Source organism: Oxyura jamaicensis, chromosome 14 (assembly GCF_011077185.1).
Source record: "Oxyura jamaicensis isolate SHBP4307 breed ruddy duck chromosome 14, BPBGC_Ojam_1.0, whole genome shotgun sequence".
Lineage (NCBI taxonomy): Eukaryota > Metazoa > Chordata > Aves > Anseriformes > Anatidae > Oxyura > Oxyura jamaicensis.
The window spans coordinates 3,148,425-3,169,938 of record NC_048906.1 but is presented as its reverse complement, the minus strand read 5'-3'; the positions used below and the strand labels follow the sequence as shown (position 1 = coordinate 3,169,938).

The 21,514-nt window shown below is 50.3% G+C and overlaps 3 protein-coding genes across 13 annotated transcripts in view; 1 reads left to right on the top strand and 2 right to left on the bottom strand.

Annotated features, from left to right (window-relative positions):
• Positions 1–2,097, top strand: part of MPRIP (myosin phosphatase Rho interacting protein) — a 69,432-nt gene extending 67,335 nt beyond the window's left edge. For all 10 annotated transcript variants that reach the window (XM_035339945.1, XM_035339944.1, XM_035339942.1 and 7 more), the window contains one exon: positions 957–2,097. In XM_035339945.1, the coding sequence (XP_035195836.1) occupies positions 957–1,028 (72 nt within the window). In that variant the 3' untranslated portion in view covers positions 1,029–2,097. The remainder of the gene's footprint in view (positions 1–956) is intronic.
• Positions 2,098–9,302: 7,205 nt separating this feature from the next.
• Positions 9,303–10,356, bottom strand: PLD6 (phospholipase D family member 6). Its single transcript, XM_035339951.1, has 2 exons — positions 9,936–10,356; positions 9,303–9,821 (listed from the first exon to the last, which is right to left on the bottom strand). Exons 1-2 carry the CDS (start codon positions 10,345–10,347, stop codon positions 9,580–9,582), a joined length of 654 nt encoding a protein of 217 aa, XP_035195842.1. The 5' UTR covers positions 10,348–10,356; the 3' UTR covers positions 9,303–9,579.
• Positions 10,357–11,866: 1,510 nt separating this feature from the next.
• Positions 11,867–21,514, bottom strand: FLCN (folliculin). Of its 2 annotated transcripts, XM_035339949.1 has the most exons (12): positions 21,365–21,514; positions 20,689–20,968; positions 19,727–19,873; positions 18,809–19,030; positions 18,171–18,331; positions 17,337–17,428; positions 16,962–17,152; positions 15,963–16,076; positions 15,501–15,624; positions 15,006–15,137; positions 14,094–14,199; positions 13,111–13,312 (listed from the first exon to the last, which is right to left on the bottom strand). In XM_035339949.1, exons 2-12 carry the CDS (start codon positions 20,935–20,937, stop codon positions 13,111–13,113), a joined length of 1,740 nt encoding a protein of 579 aa, XP_035195840.1. In that variant the 5' UTR covers positions 20,938–20,968; positions 21,365–21,514. The 2 variants fall into 2 exon arrangements, with proteins under 2 accessions (XP_035195841.1, XP_035195840.1); XM_035339950.1 differs by lacking the exon at positions 21,365–21,514 and having other exon boundaries at positions 11,867–13,312; positions 20,689–20,937.

Here is a 21,514-nt window from a genome sequence, read left to right as displayed (position 1 = left end):
GGCGTGCAGCTCTGTGCCTTTTGAAGCTGCCAGGCGTTGGTCTGTAACAGATCCCGCTGAGGCTGCGGGGTGAGTGGGCTGCAAGTGGCAGGGCGAGCTGCGAGGCCTGGCCGGCAGTGGGAGGTCAGGGGGATGTGTGTGCCTCCTTCAGCCACGGGCTGCTGCTGCGGCCCCTGAAACTCATGCTGAGAGTGTAGGGCTGCAGGAGGGAGGGAAGGCTGGCTTTAGCCCTGGGCTAATGGCAGATTTTGCAAGCTAGCTCTTTGCTTCTGGATTAATGGGCCTCACACCGCTCTTTTCATGGGTCCCCGAGCACAGGCGACAGCAGATTTCACAGATATGACTCCCGAGGGTTTTCTGTTTGGTGGCTGCGTTGTGCCTTGTATCTGGATGCTGAATCTGAACCGGGGCAGCCATCAGGTCCTGCTAGCCCCGAAGCAAGCATTTAGCGAGGCCTGCGTCTCACCCCGTGCAGTAGGCAGCTCCAACTCGGGAGGGGAGGGATGGGCTTGTCGCTGGCAGCAAAACACGAGTTTTCAGGGCTGCCTGAGCAAAGCAAAACGAGCACGTTGACCGGAGCCTGACCCATGCAGCAGCCCTGCAGGCAGGTTTACGGCTGCAGGTCCCAGAGGGGCCGCTGGGGCCCTGCCAACACCGCCCGGCCACCGCAGGCCTCGGGGATCGTTGTCCGTGTGGAGCTAACCCCGCTTCCAGCACCGTGTGCCTCCCTCATCTGCTTCTGGTCCGCCACCCAGCTAACCTGCGCTCTCACCCTCTCTCCAGGCGCCGTGCACCAGTAACCGCACCCCACGGCTGCGTTTCCTCCAGCATGCCCCACTAATCTCTCCGGGATGGCCGCCCCCCTCCCCTTGCTGCCCACGTCCCCCTCGCCCAGCGCCCGGATCCCCGCTGCCGCCCGCCCCGTCCCACGCTGTCTTGTCTTTTGTCTCTCCCAGAGCCTGAAGGAAGGCCTGACCGTGCAAGAACGCCTGAAGCTTTTTGAATCCAGGGACTTGAAGAAAGACTAGCTCTCCCCGCTCCGCTTCACCACGCGCGCACCTCCCGGCTTGAGGCAGCACAGCACCAGCACCGTTTGTCTCTCGTTGCTCACGACCGTCCTTGCTGTCGTTCGGCCCAACGCTTCCCGACGGCTCCGGGCGCCGCGGCGGGCCCCCCGCCGCCCCCTCGCCTCCGCAGCTCCTTTCCCCGCTTGTGAGACGCTTTTGAGACTCTGAGAGGGAGAGGAAGGGATTGGGGTGTGTTTGTTTTTTTTTTGTTGTTGTTGTTTTTTTCCCTTTTCGGCGCTTTGTAGGAGAATCCTTCCTTTACTGTAAACCATTACACTAAGTGTCAGTATTAAGGCTCAGTAGCCTGTGAATAAGCTAGCTCCGTCGTACCAACGTCTTGGTATGCGCGCGGGGCAGGGTGGCACGGGCCAGCCCCGCGCTCTTACTGCTGTCAAGAGACCCAGTGCTCAGAGCACACCGGGAGCCTAATCAGCCGTTGATCTCGACTGCATCACTTGCACCTACAAGGGAGGGGGGGGAAAAGCCTGTGGGATGCCGCCGGGCGGCCTGCAGGAGCCACGCTGCCGCCAGGCCGGGAGAGGATGGAGACGCGGCTCCTGCCGCCGGCCGTGCCGCGATGGTGGCGATGCCGGAGCCCGGCGAGCTGCGGTGCCTCGGCGGGTGGTTTGGGGTAGGGAGCTGCTCACGGGCACCGTGACGGCGGCCCCTCGGCCTGCGGCCCCCCCTCGCCGGCGGCGCGCGGTGGGAGGGAGGCGTTCCTGGGGCTGAGCCGCGAGATCACTTTCTTGCCTCCCCTCGATCAAGCCCAGCACTCTCTGTTTTTTGCTGTTACTCCCTTCCTCTCGTTGAGTCCCGTGTATCCTAGGGTCTGTGCGCATGTGAAACTCCCTTTTCCAAGTCAAAGGAAAGTAGAGTAGAAAGTAGAGCCAATATTGACTGAAAATGCACAGTGCTCAATGCATATAATGCTCCTTTTTTATCGGCTTCTTGAATTCAACTCTTCTTGTCAGCAGGGCAGCTCCTATTTTAATTCCTTAATCTTTTCCTGAAATAAAAATCTCAAAACCAGTACGTGCTTCAGACCTTCTCAGTCACAACAGCTTTGGTGTTTAGAGCAATTTAGCACCACGAGGCCAATAAATGGGTGCTCGTTGAGTGGAGAGAGCCGGTAGCGCTAAAGGCCGCACGCAGCCAGCCCGCATCACGGTGGCTTCGTGCCGGGTGAGGAGAGCATCTCAGCGTGCTTACAGCCACAGAATCATTTAGGATGGAAAAGACCTCTGAGATATCCATGGAGACCCCAGCAGGACTGAAGCATTGCTCCGTCGCTCCCCAGCCCATCGTGGCCACCAAGCGACCTGCATCACGTCGGCTTTCAGAGATTTGTTGAGGTGGAACCGAGCTTCCCATTGACCTGGGGTGAAGCAGGCAGGTCTGTGCTTTATGGCTAATTCAGGTCCCTACGGGCACGGTGCTCTGGCCAGCTGGGAGGTCCGAGTGTAAGGAGAAAGCTCTCGCTGCCGGCCCTGGGTGTGCTGCAGGCCCCAGCGGTGCCACCGGTGTGGTGCAGAGGGCAGGGCCGTACGGGGATGCTCTGCTGCCGTGACGCTCTCTAACGCCGTGCCTAGGTGCGTGTGGAAGTCCTGGAGACAGGAGCAGGGCAGGAGGGACCCGCAACTGTTTGGATACGAAGGCTCTTCCATCTCTGATGTCCTGGTGTGCAGCCACTCACTTCCTGCCCGTGTCAGGAGATGGCTGCCTGGCCAAGGTGCCTCGCTGGCTCCTTTCCAAAGTCACTTGCCCAGCTCTCGGCAGAGACAACCTTTGGATTTCATCCCTGGCTGCCCCAGGTTTGTTCGGGTTGTGCTCTGCTCTCGGGTTGCCTTCGTGCCCTGTGATCTCCTGGGACGCGGAGCAAGGATGGTGCATGGCCTCGTCACTGTCACGGCTCTTCCCTTCCAAGGCTCTGCTGCATGCAGGAGGATGCACGCCTCCTCCTCCTCCTCCTCTTCTCTCAAGAAGTGTGGTGGCACTTTGTCCTTCTCAGCCAACGGAGCGGAACGTGCTGGTCTCCAGCTCACCATGCAAACTCCGACCGTTCTTGTGTCCCCTCGAAAATCTTACTTTGCTGGCTTCATTATTTTAACCGCGAGGACTAGAAGTTACGAACCTTGCTATCCAGCTGCATTTGCCTGTCAGCGCTGTGGAGGACGCAGGATGGACCATTTCTGACACAAGTTCACGCCGCTGAGCACCTTGAGACTCCCCAAGGAGGGTGGCTTTCTGCTGCGCACCTTATCGCACCCAGAAATCCTCTCTTGCAGCTCAGCATCCTGCCCAGGGCTAGGTATTGAGCTGAGGAAGAGCGTTTGCTTGCTTCGCTGCTTGGATCCCTATTTCTGAACGTAGAGAAATGGTTTGGAAACACGGTGCAGCTGATGTGACCCAGAGCGTGGCTGGGCAGCAGGGCTGGTGGCCAATGTGGGGAGAATGATGGCAAGAGGGGACCGTCCCCAGCGTTTGGCTCAGCATGTGTAAACGCATTAATAGGATGTGGAAAAAAACCGGGTGATGAGGGGCAAAAAGGTGCTGCAAGGTGGAAGCACTTCGGCGGAAGGCTGTGGGAAGGCAGAATGTGATGCGGTGGCCGTGCAAGCTGAATTGCCCCGTGTAGAGAAGCTAAGAGGCGTTCTTCCTTCTTATACACACATAAAAACGTTCGGAGGTTCGTGGGGGGGGATAGCTGTGAAGGGAAGCCTCCTCCGGCCCTTTCTCCCTCACTGCATAGGCGCACAGCTGCTGAGCGGCCTCGGTGACCTCCAGGCCACGGCTCAGCGCTGCGCCCGGAGCAACGCGCACGGCGCTGGGCTTCTTGCCAATGGGGAGCTGGCGGTGGCAGGAATGAGGCTGGATTTTTCCCTTCTTCATCTGGTTTGCTTTTACCTTGTACAGATATCTCATCACCCCCTGTTACGGGCTCCCGGCATTGGCTGCTAAAGGATTGCAGTTGGGGTTTGCTGTGTGAGCAGGATCAGACCCTGTGGGCCAGAGGCTTTCTGTTGGGGAGCCTTTATTTAATGCACGTTGGGCAGCTTCTCCGGACCTTAAATTGGCTGCTGGAAGCAGAACAGGCAGCAGGTTCACTGAGAAAACAGCCGGCACTACGTAACAGTGATGGCCAAAAAAAAAACGTGTTAGGTGGCAGGAGGACAGCAGTGGGAGCACCGTGTGACGGAGGGAAGGGAGGCACCAGCCTCTGGCAACTCTTGTTGTGCTTTTAGCAACGCCTAACAAGCCAAACCAATTAGTTTTATTGCTTAACTTTGTGGCTTTAAAATATTTATCACTAAGCAAAGGGCTCTTTTATGAATATACTGGTGGTGGGCTTCGAGGCTGTACCTTTTGGGAGCAGCCGTCTCCCACTGGGGAGTTAAAAAATAATAAAAAAATAAATAATGGAGAATGCTGTGAGGGCTGGCGGGTCAGAGGCTGAGAAGTGGCCTCGTGGTGTCCTCGGGATCCACTTCACTCTCCGGGACAGCACTTCAGGGGATGGGAACGCTGTGTGCAAGTGCTTGTGGCGGGAGCTGTGAGCTGTGGAGGTCACGGAGGAGAGGAAGAGGAAGGGGAGGAGGAGGAGGAGGCAGGATGCATGCAGACAGCGGTTCTGACCGGCTGCTGCAGGCTGTGCTCCCGGTTTTGGTCTTTACTTGCTGTGTGGCAACTATGAAAGCATCTCTCCGAAGCAGGGGGCAGTTCGTTACCTGCCTTCCCATTAACAAAAGAGAGAGAGGCACCAACAAGAGGCGAAAATGCGATAATTTCTGCAGAGAGCAGTGCTCTACGGAAAAGGAAAAAAAAAAAAAAGCAGGAAAGATTGTTTGCTTATAACAGCATTCCTTAGTTATCCTATTTCTTCCTGCTCCAGGCTTCATCCATCCTCCAAAGTAAATCAGTGGCCACGTAAATGAGAACAGGGAGCGGCGAGGGGAGGAAGGCGAGGGCGCGCTCCCCGCTCGCACCCGCTGTGCAACGCTTGCCGCGCAAGCCGCTGCTGCCTTTTGCACAACGCTACACTGCTAACAGTACCCAGGTGTGAGGGCTAGGAAAAAAGTGCAGCAAAGCTGCAGGGGTGGGCAGCTTGTAACTGGCTACGAGGCTTTTTTCTTTCCGTGAAAAAATTTCCCATCCTTTGCACTGTCTTCCCCCAAACAGTCTTTTTCTAGGTGACCTTTCCTTTGCCCACTTATAAAATAAGCAAGTTGTGTTCCTCTGAAACCAGGATAGCGCGTGGCTTTGCAAACCAGAACAAGCTCTGTTTGCTTTTGGTAACAGAGGGTGACTGGAATGCGTTAGTGCTGTCCCCTCCCGCCTGTAACACCGTGCCACGTTTGTGCCAGCTCTGTACTCGCCTGGACTGCCACCAGTCTGCTGCATTTCTTCGTGGTGCAGATGCAGGACATAGTTTGTTGTGAACACTTAAGCACATGCACGCTCGGCGTAGCTTGCCTTTCCTCTGCAACCTTTTCAATTTTTTTTAAAAAAAGGCTTTGTTATTCCCTTTTAAACAGAAGTAATTTAAAACCTGTATAGTATTCCAAGCACGCCATGTAAATATTTATTACTCGGAAATTAGTGGAGGGTTCTCTTTTCGTGACTACGTCGTGGATTTGGTTTTTAACTCTTGTTCTAACACCGCCGTCCCGCCGGGGGGCTGGAAGAGGCGCGCTGGGTGCGATGTGCCCACCCCACCCTGCCTGCCCGGAGAGACTGTTTGCTTTTGATGACTGTTATAAATACCTTTTCCAACGTTTTCTGCTGACCTGTACCTTTAGTTTTGACGATACGTGTCCAAAGAATGTGTACAGCCCGTTTGAGACCTGTAACCTTCCTGCGCTATAAACCTTTTTTTCCATTCAGAGAACTCGCTGATCTCGTGTTTGATGGTGGCACCACCACCGTGCGTGTGCCAGCCGCCAGCTGGAGGAGCAGCGAGCGCCGTGCGGTGCAGCCCGAGGACTTTGCATTAAGGCTCTGGTGCTGTTTCTGGGTGCTCGGTGCGGCGGCGTGGGCTTTAGAAGGGGTGGACAGACCCCACCTACCCCCCGTGCAGACACACGGCCTGCAACGGGATGGACGCGTGCGCTCTCTTGCAGCGATTTTAAGCAAAATGCTTAAATGCTGAATGCAATTTTAAGTAAAACTGAGGTCCCACGGAGCACAAACCCTTTCTGACCTGGGGATGCAGAAGTGTGGGCGCAGAGCGGGGACCGGGCAGGGTGGGGTGGCTCGTCCCGCTGCAGGCTGCACTTTGAGACTACTGAAAGGAACCCGGGGTGTGGGAGCTGCTCGCAGAAACCTGATAAGCCAGTCAAGTTGGTAGCGACCGAGCTAAGCCAGCTGGCCATGAACTGGTGAATAATTAGTGCAATTACAAACAATTATTTTCTCATTCTTCCTGCTTTCTTCGCACGCTGATTGTGTGCAGGATGTGAGGAGAACACTAACTCTTTGTTCTAAACTAGAGAAAGCAAAGTATGTCGTAAATACTAAAGGTGATGGGAGGTAGGCGATAGATAAGAGCGCTTGGTCTCTGACCCACGTGCGCCTCCTGGGACCTGGCGTTCTGGATGTCTCCAGATTTTAAGGAATTGTTTATTCAGAGGGATAAAGTTTTAGGGAGAGAGAAGGGGATGCTGCAAGTCTCTGGGTGGTAACAGAAGTGGCAGTGGCTGTTCATGGTCAGTACTAGCGGTCGGTCCTTCCACTGACCTGACCAGAAGTGAAGGCTGCCCTCAGCCGTGTTCCAGCACACCTTCAGCCACCGAACCGCAGCCAGAGGGGACGCCCGGATTAACACACGCACACACCACGCTCCACCGCTTGCACTCGGGATCCTCTGCCTTCCTGGAAATGACAAAAAGAGGTTGTGGACCCAAAAGCAGGAGCACTGAGTACAAGGTACATTTTCCAGGCGCAGCAGCCAGCTCGCCGCCTCCAACCTGCGTTGGGCCGAGCAGCAGCAGCGGGCCTGGAGCACGCAAGAAGCGCCCGTGCAGTTGGGGCTGCTGCAGCAGCACTGCTGCTGGAAAACCCCGCGGCTCAAGGCCAGCAATGGTCACAGAGGGTGGCGGGAGGCAGGGAAGCACGGCTGTGCTGAAGCCCCGTCCACCTGCAGGTCCGAAGGGCCTCTCTCCGGGGGCGTTTCTTGCATGAGATCCACCCAGGAAATGAGACATCGCACGCGATTCATCTCCCTCTGCTACAGGGGGATGTGTGCTTGAGGCTCCTGTTTCTCAGTGTGCTCGAGTCCCTCTCTGCTTCCCTCCTCTCCTCCACTCACTCCAGTTTATTTCTTTGCTTTTTTAAGAGCCACTGCTCCTGGTAACTGTTCACTGTAATAGAAACGTCACTTTTTGTCACTGTATTTATTCCTTACACAAATCTCGCGTGTCATGCTAGGTTCCCATGGATGTAGCTGATCATTTTAATTTTGTAAATATCATTACCTAACTTTACATAAGCTATACCGTAATAAACTATTTTTGCACCACCCTTTGCATGCTGTGTCGTGAGGTGTTTGCTTCAGCAAGGACACTGCTGCGGAAAGAAAGAAGCAGAGGACAGAGCTTGAGAACACTTTGCTTTTATAGTCATACTTCACAAACTAAACACAACAGGTACCATTTGAATAACAATACAATGTTTAAAGTAGCATAAATATAACACTGCTGAACTGGATTTACTACAGAATGAACTTTTTCAGCTTCTTCCTAGCTGCTACACCACAGAAAATAGCAACACTTGGATTTTTCCCAGAACCATGCCTACCTTCTCAAACAGAACAGAGCAGACCTGCAATCTGTAGCTGTTACTCCACATACCACAGGTAACACATGAGGATCTTCTGGAATTTTCAATTATTTGACTCTTTGAACCAACCAACCCACAAGAACTGGAGTACAAAAAAAAAAATCAAGATGATGTTGACCCTGTGAGAGAGAATGGCGTATTTAACACTGCCAGTCCCAGCACTGCTGTATCCAGCACGACTGATTATAGAGTGCTAAGACCCTTTTTCATTTTGAGAGATTCTGAATCATTTTATATTCGCTATAAAGTAGTTCTTACACAGTCGTCTGAATACTCAGAGTTTGGAATCTTATCCCAAGTTTCCATTCACCTTTGTTCCCCCTTAAATTCTAGGGAGGGAGATTCTTCAACCTCAGGCTGGGACAGAATGTTTAGACTAGCAGGATTTGGATTAAAACAGAGATGTTTCAGATTCGGATGGTCAGACACAGACATTTTTTCCCCACCATTTCCAATGGTCTAACAAAAGACAAAACCTCTAAAACTCGTCTCTACAGCTCTGCAGCCAGAAGCAGGGAGCCACCTCGTCCCCAGCAGACGGCTGATGCTCTGCTCCCTCTGCAGGCGAGCATCCTCCCAACCCTGCCCTCAGCTCGTCGCCGGGGCAGTGGCAGCAAAGCTCTTCATGCAATGGGAACCGAAGTCTATGTAAAGGTGCAAGTTATGCTGACTGGAAATAATCTATTCGTTTTTTGCGCTAGAGATAAAACAGAAAAGTTAAAGAGGAGCTGGCCAGTCCCAGAAGAAAATCACCGTCACCCTGGCACTGCCTGCCCGGCCGTGGATGCCTGCTGGGCAGACTCCAACCTGGCCCTGCTACCCCCAGGGACCTCCTTGCCTTCCTCTCGCGGCTCCCTCCTCATTCTCTGCCCTGCTGCTGCCAGCACCGGTGGCCACGGTCACCAAACCAGACCAGGTCACCGTGAACTGCCATCTGCATGGACAGGGCTTCCCTCCATCTCTCCAGTCTGAAGTCGGTGACCCACCTGCAGCCGTGTTTGCTTTTAGGACAAGACCGCCTGCTCCCGCAGAGCAGTTTCTCTCGGTTTGTTCCAGAGACTCCTTGCTTGCTGGAAGACGAGCTGGCCTTGGTATCTGTTCTCACACATTTACACTGGAACTCTACAAATCTTAAACCAGAGGAAACACTTACACAGTCAAAACTTCCCCTTTCCCAGACTTCCTTTTACAAACTTTCAACAATTAAGGCCAACAAAAGAAACGCAACTGAGGTGCTTACTCTCTCCGTACACGCCCCAGCTTTGCTACAGCCCTCTAGACCCTTCCTTCAGATACGTACACGGGAGCTGTTGGGGTAAAACTCCATCCTGCAGCATCACGAGTTGAAAAACAGCCATCTCACTGCTCAGGTCCCCAGCACGGTACAAACGCCATCTCGCCTGCCCCAGGGCACAGCCCTGAGCCTGTTGGAAGCTTCAAGCTCTGTGAACTGAGCCCCGTTGCGGCTCTCCTCGCAGAACAACTCACCGATCAGCTGGGTCACTCCTGCTAACGTAGCACACAAGGGACCTGTGGCACTTCAGGGCAGAGAGAGCACTTCAGTGCTGGAGGAGCTTAACTAAATTACAACCAGACGGGGAATACAATGATGTCTATACACAATAAACCCCTGAATGCCATCTGCTCAATACTCCTCCAGCTCAGGGAAGCAGCTTAATCATTTATTTTCTTTGGAAAAAAACGTGTACTTGAGGGGATCGTATATTTCCCAAATCCTTTCGAACTCCTCCAGAAAAGGCTGCACATACTCCGCGTCCTCCATGATCAGGATGTTCTCCCGGTTGTTCTGGATCGCCTCCGTGGTCCAGTTGAGGGAGCCCGTGATGAGCATCTTCCTGTCCACGATGGCGAACTTGTGGTGCATGAAGCCGGTCTCCTGGTCGTGGCGGACCTGGATCCCTACAACGACACAACGGGGACGTGTGACGGGCACCGACGCTCCCTCGGCGGGCCGCCAGGGCAGCTCCGAGCACACGGCGGGGCCAAGCGAGGCCTCGATGCCCCGCGCCTCACCGGCGTGCCGGAGGAGGCCGATCTGCGAGCCCTTCAGCGCCATGTACTGCGCGTCCGTCACCACGCGGACCCGGACGCCGCGGCGGTGCAGGAGGCGGACGGCACGGCCCAGCTGCGGGCTGGAGAAGGCGAAGAGGCAGAGCTCGAGGGAGCGGCGGGCGGACAGGAGGTGCCGCAGCAGGCGGCTGAGGGCGCAGTCCCCATGAGGCAGCGGGCAGGGGCAGGGGCCCCGCGTTCCTTCGGGGCTCGCCGCCTCAGCCAGCAGCGCCTCGGTGCAGCTGGGCCTCGAGGGGAAGAAGAGCACCTCGCGGACCGGCCGCCGCCTCCGGGCCGCCAGCACCTCCAGGGCCAGGCCCAGCGCTGCCAGGGCCGCCAGCACCAGGCCCGGCCGCCGCGTCCCCGCCGCCCACATCGCTCCCCCGGTGCTGCCCATGCTGGGCTCGGCTCCTGGGGGCGGTGTGGGCCTCGCTGGACGCCCCCAGCAGCAGCCCCAGGCAGCCTGGTGTCCTCGTCTGGAAACTAAGCCCCCCCCTCAGGCCACACGGCTGAGGCCCAACCCGAGCTCCAGCTGTCTGCACCGATTTTTTTTCCTTTCCTCTTAGGCTGCTGTGAGCTGGCTGAGGGGAATCAAAGCACAAACAGGACAAAAAGGCTTTGGGTGTCAGTGTGGCCCTTATCACTTTTTTGTTCCTGGGCAAGGGAAGTGTGCTAGGACAAGGAGAGGTCCTGCTTCTGAGGGCTTGTCTTCAGGGGGTGGTGCTCGGAGGGGAGGAGAGTGCTGAGACGCGGCCTTTTTGCTGGTTAAGCTCACAAAGAGCACTGTGCACGTTCCAGTTCCCACTGACTGGGAGAGGAGTGCCCGTGGCCTAAGCTGTGAGCTGCAGGAACTTGCCCAGGCGCTCAGGTGGGTAATCCCTGCACAGATCTGTTGTGGCAGGCACGCACCTCTGCTTTTAGGCAAAGCAGGAGCCTGGGGTTCACAGGCTTCACCGACTCCCCCCTTCCTTCCTGGGGACGTTTTATGAGTGTGAAGTCAGTGGGTTCCAGATCCTGGTCACACACAAGGCTGTGGTCTTGTCTATGACACTGCCCCATTTCACAGGAGCAGAACAATGGATGTCACCGACCCCTCACACTGTACTCCACTGGAAGTAGAGCATAAATCTCAAGCCTGACCTTATTATCACCACTTTGCCGTTTCAGAAGCAGCCACACTCTTGCCTAGAAACTTAGACCAGGTTTTAATGCAAGATTGTTGGAATAAGCTATTCTTTAAGGAACAGAAACAGTTCAGGAGCCAGGAAGGCCTAAATGCCAAATGATGTCTTACCTGTTACATTATGTTACTCTGATTTGAACTGAACCTGTATTGCTTTAATGTAGAAAAATAAAAAATACTGGATGACATATAAGGTAGCCCCAAGAGCAAGCACCAACCTAGCACTTGAAATTCCAATCTTTTCTAATTACTTCTGTCAGTTTTATTCCATTATTTGTGATTTTTTTAATCTTTATTTTTCCCTTATGGACTAGCTCCAGCACATAGGAAGCAAGATGCATGTATTATTCAGTGCTTCCTTCCCTGAGGGTAGGACTGAAGCACCTCTTTTCCCTCATTTCCTTATTAAGGATGGAGAAACTCAAGCTTTGTTGTGAACCCTGAAATTAAACACCACCTTTCTTCCAAGTAGCTTTGCTGTTTGTACATCCTGTGGTTGTGTCCAGTCAAGCATTTTCAATGAATGTATCAGTGTGTCTTGTTCCACATATAAAAAAATACCTACAAAGTTAAGAGGAAAAGGCCTGTCAAAGTGCTGTACATTACACTCAGGCTGAGAGATGCAGGAACAATCCTGTGGATGAATCGTTCATCTTGCGGATGCTGCTTCTCCCACCCCAACACGCACACACAAATCAAGACAAAATTAGGCTTTGTCCATTTTACAAAAATAGCTCTTAATGAGATTTAATGCTTGTCTCCATTTTACAGATGTTACAGACAAAAGCAACCTGCATATTTTATACATAAGAACAGAACTCGTGACAAGTTCAAACACCCCCTCTGAGCTTGATTCTTGTTTGAATGAGTGTAGTAGGTCACCTGGGTAAAAGCTGCTTCTAGCTTGTTAAAAACATTTATAGTAACGTCAAGTTTTCCCAACAATGACTGAGGAAAAAAAAACATGACTTCACAACAGAAACAGTAATTCCTTACAATACAGTTAAGGAACGTCCGTTTAGTTAATTAAAAAACGCACCAATGTTGTCTTGAACTATTAAGCATTCAAAATGGCTACTATAGAATTATGTAAGAATGGAGCACCTACAGGTTGGATCTTCTCGGCTTAATTAGGAAGCTAGAAAACTATATCTGAGGACAGGACACCAGAGACCTCACCCTGGAGAGGTTATCTTCATTACTTGGAAGTTTTGCAACACAGGCAAAACAAGGCAAGTATTTCACCCTTTAGAGAGAGAGGCAAGCAGACTGCATTTTGAGACTCCTTGTAGTACAGTTCTCCCTCCCAGACAAGATTTCCAAAGCAAATGCTGAAAATGTCTCAAGTTAAGATATAAATAAATTAAAGAGGAGTGACATGACTCCAACAGGATACTCCTGACTTAACGCTACAGCAGAAAATAGTCTCTTCATAAATCTGAACGTGAAGTGGTTTTAAATAATTTACATGTGATCCATAGCCTGTGACATCTCACTTATTTTTGGTTCTTTTCTCTCAGACACTTAGGAGATTTATGTGAGATTCGGAGAGATTAGCTACATCCGTTCCCAGGAGTTCTGGATGCTGTCACAGGTATCTGAGTCTTGCCAATGAAATCTAAAATTGATTAAGCACCATAATACTTTAGGATGACAGCACAGGATTTCAAATAATTCCCGCTGATTCTTTGAATGTTGCTGTATTTTAGTCTTGAGTGTGCAGGTCTAGATTTAGAGTTGAGTTTCAGGACAGACAGCAGCAATATTTATTAGCACTTATTAGTCCAGTCTCACAGCAATTAGAAAAGACTCAAGTCACTCTTCAAGTTAGTTTTAGGACCACAAGAATAGCGATGAAATTTCACTATCCACCTAACACACATGCTGCAGGCTCAGCAGAGGTAACTTGGGGTTCCCTGCAGTTATCTGAAGGCAGCAAGTGAGGTTGGGCACCCTTTAGTTCCGGGACTCCGAGGACGTTGGGCTGCGAACCGTTGACATCAGGTGAGACTTGTACGTCTTGCTCAGGCCAGTCATCCAGAACTTGAGAAGCTTGACGTTGTCCTCTTCTGCAGCTCCCAGAATGCTCAACAGTTTTTGTGTGTCTTCCTTGGGTCTGCTGTCCACTTTCGTGAATTTAAAGAGGACCTTCACTTTACTGCAGGAAAAAAAACACACAGCCTCCTGTCACTATTAAAATAGACTTGCACGCATCAAGCAGCAGCTTCTCTTGGTACCTATTGGAACTATGTGTTAATAAAAGCCTCAAACAATATAACAATATTCCAAGGAAACCATTCTCAAACTTTAAATGAAGAAACTGGGGACAAGAGGAGTACAGGAAAAGGGGAGATTAGTTAAGGAGATTACTCGTTTCAGTAGTAACACGCCTAACTCTGGTTTGTTTTTTCATTCAAGTGAAAAGTGAAATAATTAACCGTGACAACTGGGAATCTCCCTGCGAGGCACACGTAGTGCCCATCTGGCCTTCAGATCAATTTACAAAACCTGAATGTTTTGGGAATTATTTCACATGACTGTTTGGTCTTCCTTTATAACTGCTTGCATCTCTGAAATGTGGAGCCTGAGGGTGCAACCACGGTATCTGTTTGGCGTGTTATCTGCACTGGAATATAGCGCACATTGACAGGCTTATATATTTGCATACTTAATCCTCGTAACATATATAAGGCAGACAAGTATTGTCACGTAGGTAATCTCCAGATGCATGAACTGAAGCATAAAGGTGAAAAGCTGAAAGCCAGAGAGAGAGGATCAGAGTAGAATAACTCCAATATTGTCAGCTCCCAATAGTAAAGTTGACTGCTCTCAAGACTAAGGTGTAGGTTACCTGACTACAAGTTTGTCTGTACTCTGGTGTAACCATTCCAGGATTAACACCAGAACCGTTTCTCTGAAAGCCACGGAGTTGTACTTACTTCATCCACTCCTCCTTCAGGCAAACAAGGCACTGATCCACAACATCTACAGAAAGGTTCTGGTTGGTCAGAGCAGCTTCAATCTTGTTCAAGATTGTAGGGCCAACTACAAAAATCAGGAAGGAGGGAAACGGTAAGAAACAGGACTCTCATCTACAGGTCACTCACTGAGACCTTTACTCGTAATAGCAGGGCCACGTCCATTTATCCTATGACCTAGGCCTGAATACTTGCTAGGATACACAGCTGCTGGAGCGCAGAAGGAAATCTAGAGGGAGCGAACCTCTAGATTTTGCATTGCACCTGGATCTTCAGCAGACAACGCAGAAAGGGTTAGCTATCTGTACTATCTATCATAGACAGGGGCCAATGTATCTAAATTAAGACTTCTCATTAACACAAGATCGATGGATCCAACTAGAATCGCATCTAGATGCGTTCAAGTTCTCGAACAAAGGAGGCAATAAAAAGGTCTGCCATTTCTGTACCAGTCATACTGGCCTATCGAGTATGGGAGATAAGTAATGCCATGGTCTTCGTGTGCTTAGCAGATTAAGCTAGACTCACTCAAAAAAAACAACAGCCCAAACCACAGACAGGTACTTCGGGATAGAAAGTGTTCGTCATGGGTTACAGAAGAATTTCCCTACAACTGCTACTGTACCCGTGTCAAGTTTTTCCACTTCTGAAAATTAACAAGCAAAACACTGATTTGGTAAAGCAACCCCTTTTTAATTAAAGGGATGGTGGTAGTAGTAGCAGTAAATTCTCAAGCCCAGCTGTACAGTGACCTGGCTTTCTACTCAGACTTCCTTAAGGGCCAGTATGCGAAGGGCAAAAAAAGCAGTTAAACATCAGGATGCTCATTTTAATCTCAGGGATATGAGTTTCTTCTGCTTTCAAAGCACTCACCTCGATCTGCTGCAACAGGGCTACCGCTGGTGACAACAAACTCGTACTTGTTGAGGGACTGATCATCATCAAACAGAGTTGGGTAGAGACTGGACCGGGTAGCAGAGCGAACTTCCACAAGGACTGCAAACTCTGGAGCAAGAAAAGCCCAAAAGAATATTAACTGTAATAGCTCTGATTCTAAAACACAGCTACATCCTCTACTAGAAAACGCGGCTCTGGCAGCTTACAACACTTGGTCCAGCAAGAGCCTTTGCTGTAATCAGTAGGAAGCAGGACTTTCAGCTTATTAGTGCTTATTAGGACAATTAGTGCTTATAGGTGTCACACCTTTTAACTACTGATCACACGAGGACATAGGGAAAACAAAGGAAGTGCTACAGGTTTTAGGTCATGCAGCATTTTTAGACCATCTGCTAATACTTTATTAAAAAAACACCACCTTGTTATTTTTTTTTTTTACGGAAAAGAGAGCGTTCTGCTACAGGTTCTTACCAGATGATAATATGTGGGACGGAATTTGGACATGTGGACTAAGCCCTAAGAAGTTACATCGATACGCCTCTTCATACTGGTCACTGTAGGGGATGATCCGCACACAGCCAACAGGCAGCATAGTCTAGAGAAGGAAGGAAACACGTTGAGAGCAACATTGGAACTAAACCACTAAAGCACACTTTTCTCCACAATTTCGAAGACCAGCCAGGTCTTGGAAAACTGCTGATGCAGACTCTGTTTATTTGGGGGATCAGTAGAATCTTACTCAGCTTAAAAGACTATGCAGTTGCTATCTGTGGACAACCAAGACATCCAAAGGTTGGATTCCCCCCCAGCCACATAATTTATAACACATTCTCCACAAGGTTACATGCTAGAGATGGGTCGTTAGGAAGGCTGGACTACTAGAACGTGTATGGAAAAACAAGCAGCCAGGAAACAAAGGAAAAAGTTTCTAACCCTTAGCACATCAAAAGCAGACTGGACAAGATCCATGTCTCGAGCTTTCCAGATGACCTGGTTCCCCATCAGAACGTGCCAAGCCAGCATGCGGAATGCTGACGCCCCAAGAACCTGAAATGAAACCATACATCATTCATTATGAAAATCAGTGACATATCCCATCTGCCCTGTTAAAAACATGACTGCCCATAAGAAAGCGTCTAGAACTGAACAGCAGAAATTAACATAATTTAGCAAGTTGTATGCAGACAGTAGTTCAAAAGCACAGCACCAAGTATTTCTTTGACAGGTGCTAAAAGTGCCACACTTCATGCAAAGTAATTTTCACCCCCACCTGTGGTTTCAAAAAACAAACAGCAGCAAAGCATCACCTCGCCAATGTGCCTAACCAACGATCCAATTCAGTATTAAGCACAGTAAGAAAACAATTGTTATTTCTAGGTTCTTCCAAACCCTTCAGTTCTCTGGCAAGATTACATGAATCAGCCTGCATGTTGGCTGAGTTAGTGGTTTTGGCAAGATGGACACAGGCCTGCTTGGAATGGGACCGAAGGACTTCTGTTAGGTGATGATAACTTGCAGGCATTTCTCTGATCTGGGTTATGTTCACAGCAGTGATTCAGTCATGAAAGATGAAGCTTTATTCTTAGACAGGCCTCCAAAGGCACACACTTGCAATACAGTGCTGTAGTTTCCTAGCCTCAAGCATTCCAAATTAAGAGAAAGGAGAACAAAAGGAAGCTAAAAAGATAAAGGAGCATAAGATCAGAAACATAGGAGCTATTTGTCAGGAGTGTCCAGGAGAACAAGCTACCATGAAAGAGACTGTGGGTCTAATGCACTGTGCTTCCCCCTCAGCCAGGTAACTGGAAGCGCTGGAGACAAGCTACATCTGCACAGAACCATTTGTTTTGTTTGTATTTTTTTTCCCCCAAAGCACTTTTGTTGTAAGGAAGTAATACCCGGCTTTGAAGAACCGTGTTCCTCCTCTCTTACCTGTCTCATGTGCCTGAGAGAGCGGAAGACAGACAACCTTCTGTGAGCTACATTCCAGCTGCTGCAATCTGGCATCAGAGATGTTTCAGGAGAACACTTAGATAGTTCCTGTCCTTCTACAACATCTGGCTGGGAAGAAGGCTTCTCTTCTTCCTCAGAACCATCCCAACCTTCTGACTCTTCTTTGAGGTCTAGCAAAAAGGGGCAGATTTGTTATAAAAATTGCTATTTAGGAATGGAAACTGCCTCGGAAGTGTCTACGCAAACTACAGTCCAAGACAGATGGTTACACTTACGATGGTAACAAAAGAACTTGGTGTTTTACCAGCCAAAGCATTCTCAGAGGTCTTCCATCTCTGAAAACTTTGATCTCACCTGCAAGTTTCTCCATCTGAACAAGGGTGTCTTCTGTTGGTGCTCCCTCCAGAAGCTTCTCTGTAAGTCGGCTGCCACAAGCTTTCAAAAGCCTGGGGACATCAAAAAAACAAAACAAGTGGAATCAGCATTCGTTAAGCTTCCTAGGTGCAAAAATCTAGAAAGAAGCCTGTTGAAATGAACTCAACAAAACATCCAACCATTAACCAATATGCATTCCCTATCAACACATCTGTGCTTTCCTCTGTGCCTCAGCTATCAGTGCATCTCACAGCTACTGCCATTCAGAGTCACCAAAGGGCCTGCCATGTTGCAATTACCTTGTGCAATACACTCACCCCCCATCCAAGTCACATGCCAGTGTTGCAACCCTCTCTGTGGCAGCTTTCCAGGGAAGTCTGATGAGCAAGTCAGGCACTGGACGAACATGCCGTGGACTTCCACAGACACGTCACTGTGCCAAATGGCTGCATCTCTCCCGCTGCCTATCAAAACACACAGGCACCTCCAGGTGAACAGCTGCTGCACTTCAAGCATGAATCCCGCGTCCACCACACTAGGGACTGGAGCATCTTTTCTTGCGTTTTTCCTTAATTGTTTTTATAGATTGTTTCCATAAGCACTTTTTTTTTTTGTCCTAAATGCATCATCAGACTGCTATCTTTCTGTGCTTTGCTCAGTAGGTTTAGTAGTTTCTGATTAAGAAGGAGCTAAGTCCAACCTAATGCATCAAGAAACTACCCCAACACTCAAATTACGTTTCCATCCCTTCAGAATATTGCAATGCCCTCTTCATGGAGGAATTCTAGAAGCTAGAAACACATGTGGCATTACCAAGCAAAGGAAGTATGCAAACATGCCCAGAGGTTTTCATCGTTGGTCAGTGACGTTAAGGAGCGGGCTGCGTTGCCGTTCCGCTGGTGCAGGAAGGGAGTGAAGGCTGTGTTCATCCGCTGGGCACGCTGAGGGCACCCATACTGCTCTGCTTCAAACACCTACAACACAGAAGAAGGGCAGTGTAAGACACTGAAAAGGATAAAACACCGACACAAAGATTAAAAAACATAACGCACCAAGGAACACCAACAAGTGAAGATGGTGTATCGCACAATACACACTGTAAATTTTAGGAAAAGAAAGGGAAGGGACATCTTATTCTAGATTAAGAAAAATTATTAAGCAATGCATCTGCTCCCTCAACACTGTCCTTCACAGCTTTGGTAACGCTGCTAACAGAGCTATTGTCTAGCAGCTAAGTCTGTGAAAAACATCGCGCCTGGCTTAAAAGGCCAGAGGCAGCCTGTTCCCTCCCTCCTGCCCACCCAGATACGCACAATCCTCTTGTCCCTTGTGTCAACTTTAAAGACCATCCTGGCCACAGTGATCTAGATCAGCTTTTAGACTGAAATGCAAAATAACTATCATAACGTTTGATTAATGTTGAGCCAAACGGACTCTCCGTGCTGACCCACCTTAAGTGCTTTGCCCTGAAGCTCATCGATGATGCCTCTGATTTTTCCCAACAAGAAAGGCCATGAGTTGATGAGGTAAATCCGGTCCATCATGATAGTGATGATGCTGTACCAGCGCTGGAAGCCTCGAGCCAGGCTGTCTTTGATAAAGAAGGTGTGGCTGAACACAAAACCATGCTGTTCGTCTCCAAAAAAGATAGGGCCTTCACGTCCTGGGCAGACCTGAATTGGAAGGACATACACCAAAGTAGCTCAGCACATCACACAGCTAAAACAGAAATGAACTGTTTGAAGAAAGCTTCCTGCTCTTTAGAAGAAATCTGATGAATAAAACAAGCCTTTTCTAGGCTGCTATCCAAAACCTGTGGTCAAACAGACCTCTAGAGATATCCTACAAATACTACATAAATAAATACCTTACGAATACTACACAAAGTTCAATTTTACAAACTCGGATCTATTCAACTACGATACTGCTGAGAATCCACAAGAAACTGCTGATCCCGGCACACAAACACTGTTAATTTGTAAGGTTCTCCCTTCGCTTCTATGAGATGCTGAACGTTAATGGTCTACAAAGATCACCCATTTCTTGATAAAAAGCAACAGATGCCAACATTTTACGCAGGGAGTTTATCTTAGAAAGAAAAAGGTTGTAAATGCATAGGAGTGAAAACAAGAAAGACAATTTTTTGATCCCGATAGCTGAGAGGAAGGCACCCCCAACGTTATTAAAGATCAACCTTAAAATCCCCACCAATCCAAAAACGAACAGACTTCTATATCTTTCTTTCCACCTCCATTCCATCCTTCTCACAGGCTACACAAAGCAGCTAAGATCAGAAAAGTAGCGTCTTGGATGTGAAACAATACCCGAGGCCCTAAACAGGCTTTGTTCCCGTACTCCGAGGCAGTTACCTCACAGCTCAGACTGCGGACGCAGGCCTGGCGCACAATGCTGAAGAGCTGGGGGTGATTTGGGTGCTGGTGGCTGACATACTTGATTGAAGTTTCCTTGTCATGGCTGACGAACCCAGGATGTCCTCCCGCAAGAGAGCGGCAACCCTAAAGGTAGAAAAGCAAAGTCAAGGTAAATGAACGTGCAGTTATCTAAGGTGTTCGACCGCCTCTTCATTTTCCCTTCAAAACGAAGGGAAGCATTATTTACGTATACAAATAAAACCACAAGTATTCAGAATACAAACAGTTTGAGTCAGGGTCAGGACTTGAACCCAGCTCCTCTAATAGCACTCTGCGGATTATATTGCCTGTGCTAACTTTCCACTCCTTAATTTGATCGTGAACTTTATGATGGCTCTACAAGTGCTACAATTCAGGTAACAGCAACTGTGAAACCATCTGGCCTAACAAAACCAGTAGCCATAACTTAAAGAGAAGCCAAGCACATGAAGGTGAACAACTGAGAATTTTCTCAACATTTTCCTCCACCATTTTCATTGCTTTAACAATTTTGTTTCTCATCCAACAGTGCTGTTAGAGACTACTATTAATCAATGGTAAAGCCTGATCTAACGAAGCAGTGACTCTTGGAAGATGAGGGAAGCATTTCTCAGCCTCTCAAAACTGAAACACATAGAGGCCTTAAAAGAGACCTCAAAAGACAATCTTGGTAGGGTTGATATCCTCAACAACAGCTCCTATAACGCCCTCTCACAGGTAGCTGCACTGTACAACGACTTAGACATTTTTGTGACTATTAGTCATATTCAAATGTAAGTGCAGTTCACTTTTTTCCTGCTAAAAAAAACTAAACAAATAGCAACGCAATTTGCATTGGAGAATCCAACAGCTTTTAGAAAACTAATAGATTTAGTAAAGTAAAAGGCCACTGATGCCCACGCGCAGCTATTCACACTTGCCTCACACATATCTGACTTCTTTGGCCCTGGGCTGCTGGAGTCAGCACTGGCACCTTCAGCTGGGCTGTGCGAGCGGATCCTGCTGCTCATCTGAATGCCGCCCTCCTCCTCTTCCGCCTGCTCATTCTGCCCAGCGATGTCCCCGCTGCTCGCGCCTTGGGGAAGCGGCGAATGCAGAACCTCGGTGCAGAAGAGGGTGCGGGGCCCGTGGAGCTCGCAGAAGTGGCAGAGGGCAACGATAGCATTCATAGTGAGGGCTCAGCACGTGCGTCAAGGCCTCCTGCGGATAAAGGAGAAAGCACAGGACGTCAGCACAGCGACCAAGCCTTAATCCCCCCTTGGCCGGTGGAAATCCTGCTGTGCATCCTCCGGGGGTGGCTCAGCCAAAGGGAGCGGCCCAGCCCTACCTGGGGGGGCTCTGACACCTCGGGCCTTGATAGGGGTAGAGCGAAGCGGCCTCCCTGTGCCCGGGCACCTCAGAGGGGGCCCCGGGCACCTCAGAGGGGGCCGGGGCCAGGCCCACCCGCCCTCCCCACACCGAGACGGGGCCGAGGCCCCTCCGGCTCCAGCCCCCCGCTCCCGCACACCTCAGGGCTCGGCAGCCCGGCCCCAGCCCGGCCCCGTTCCCCCCTCAGCGGGCCGGGCCCCGTTCCGCCCTCCCCCAGGCCCCGCTCACCGCGGCCCCGGCCCCCCTGGCGCGTCCCGTGGCTGCGGGCAGCTGACAGCCGCTGCCCCGCCGGCCTGTACCATCCCCACCCACCGCTGGGGGGAGGCTAGGGGGGGTAAGTTACTCCCCGGCTGCCCGCCCGCCGCCCAGCGGGAGAGA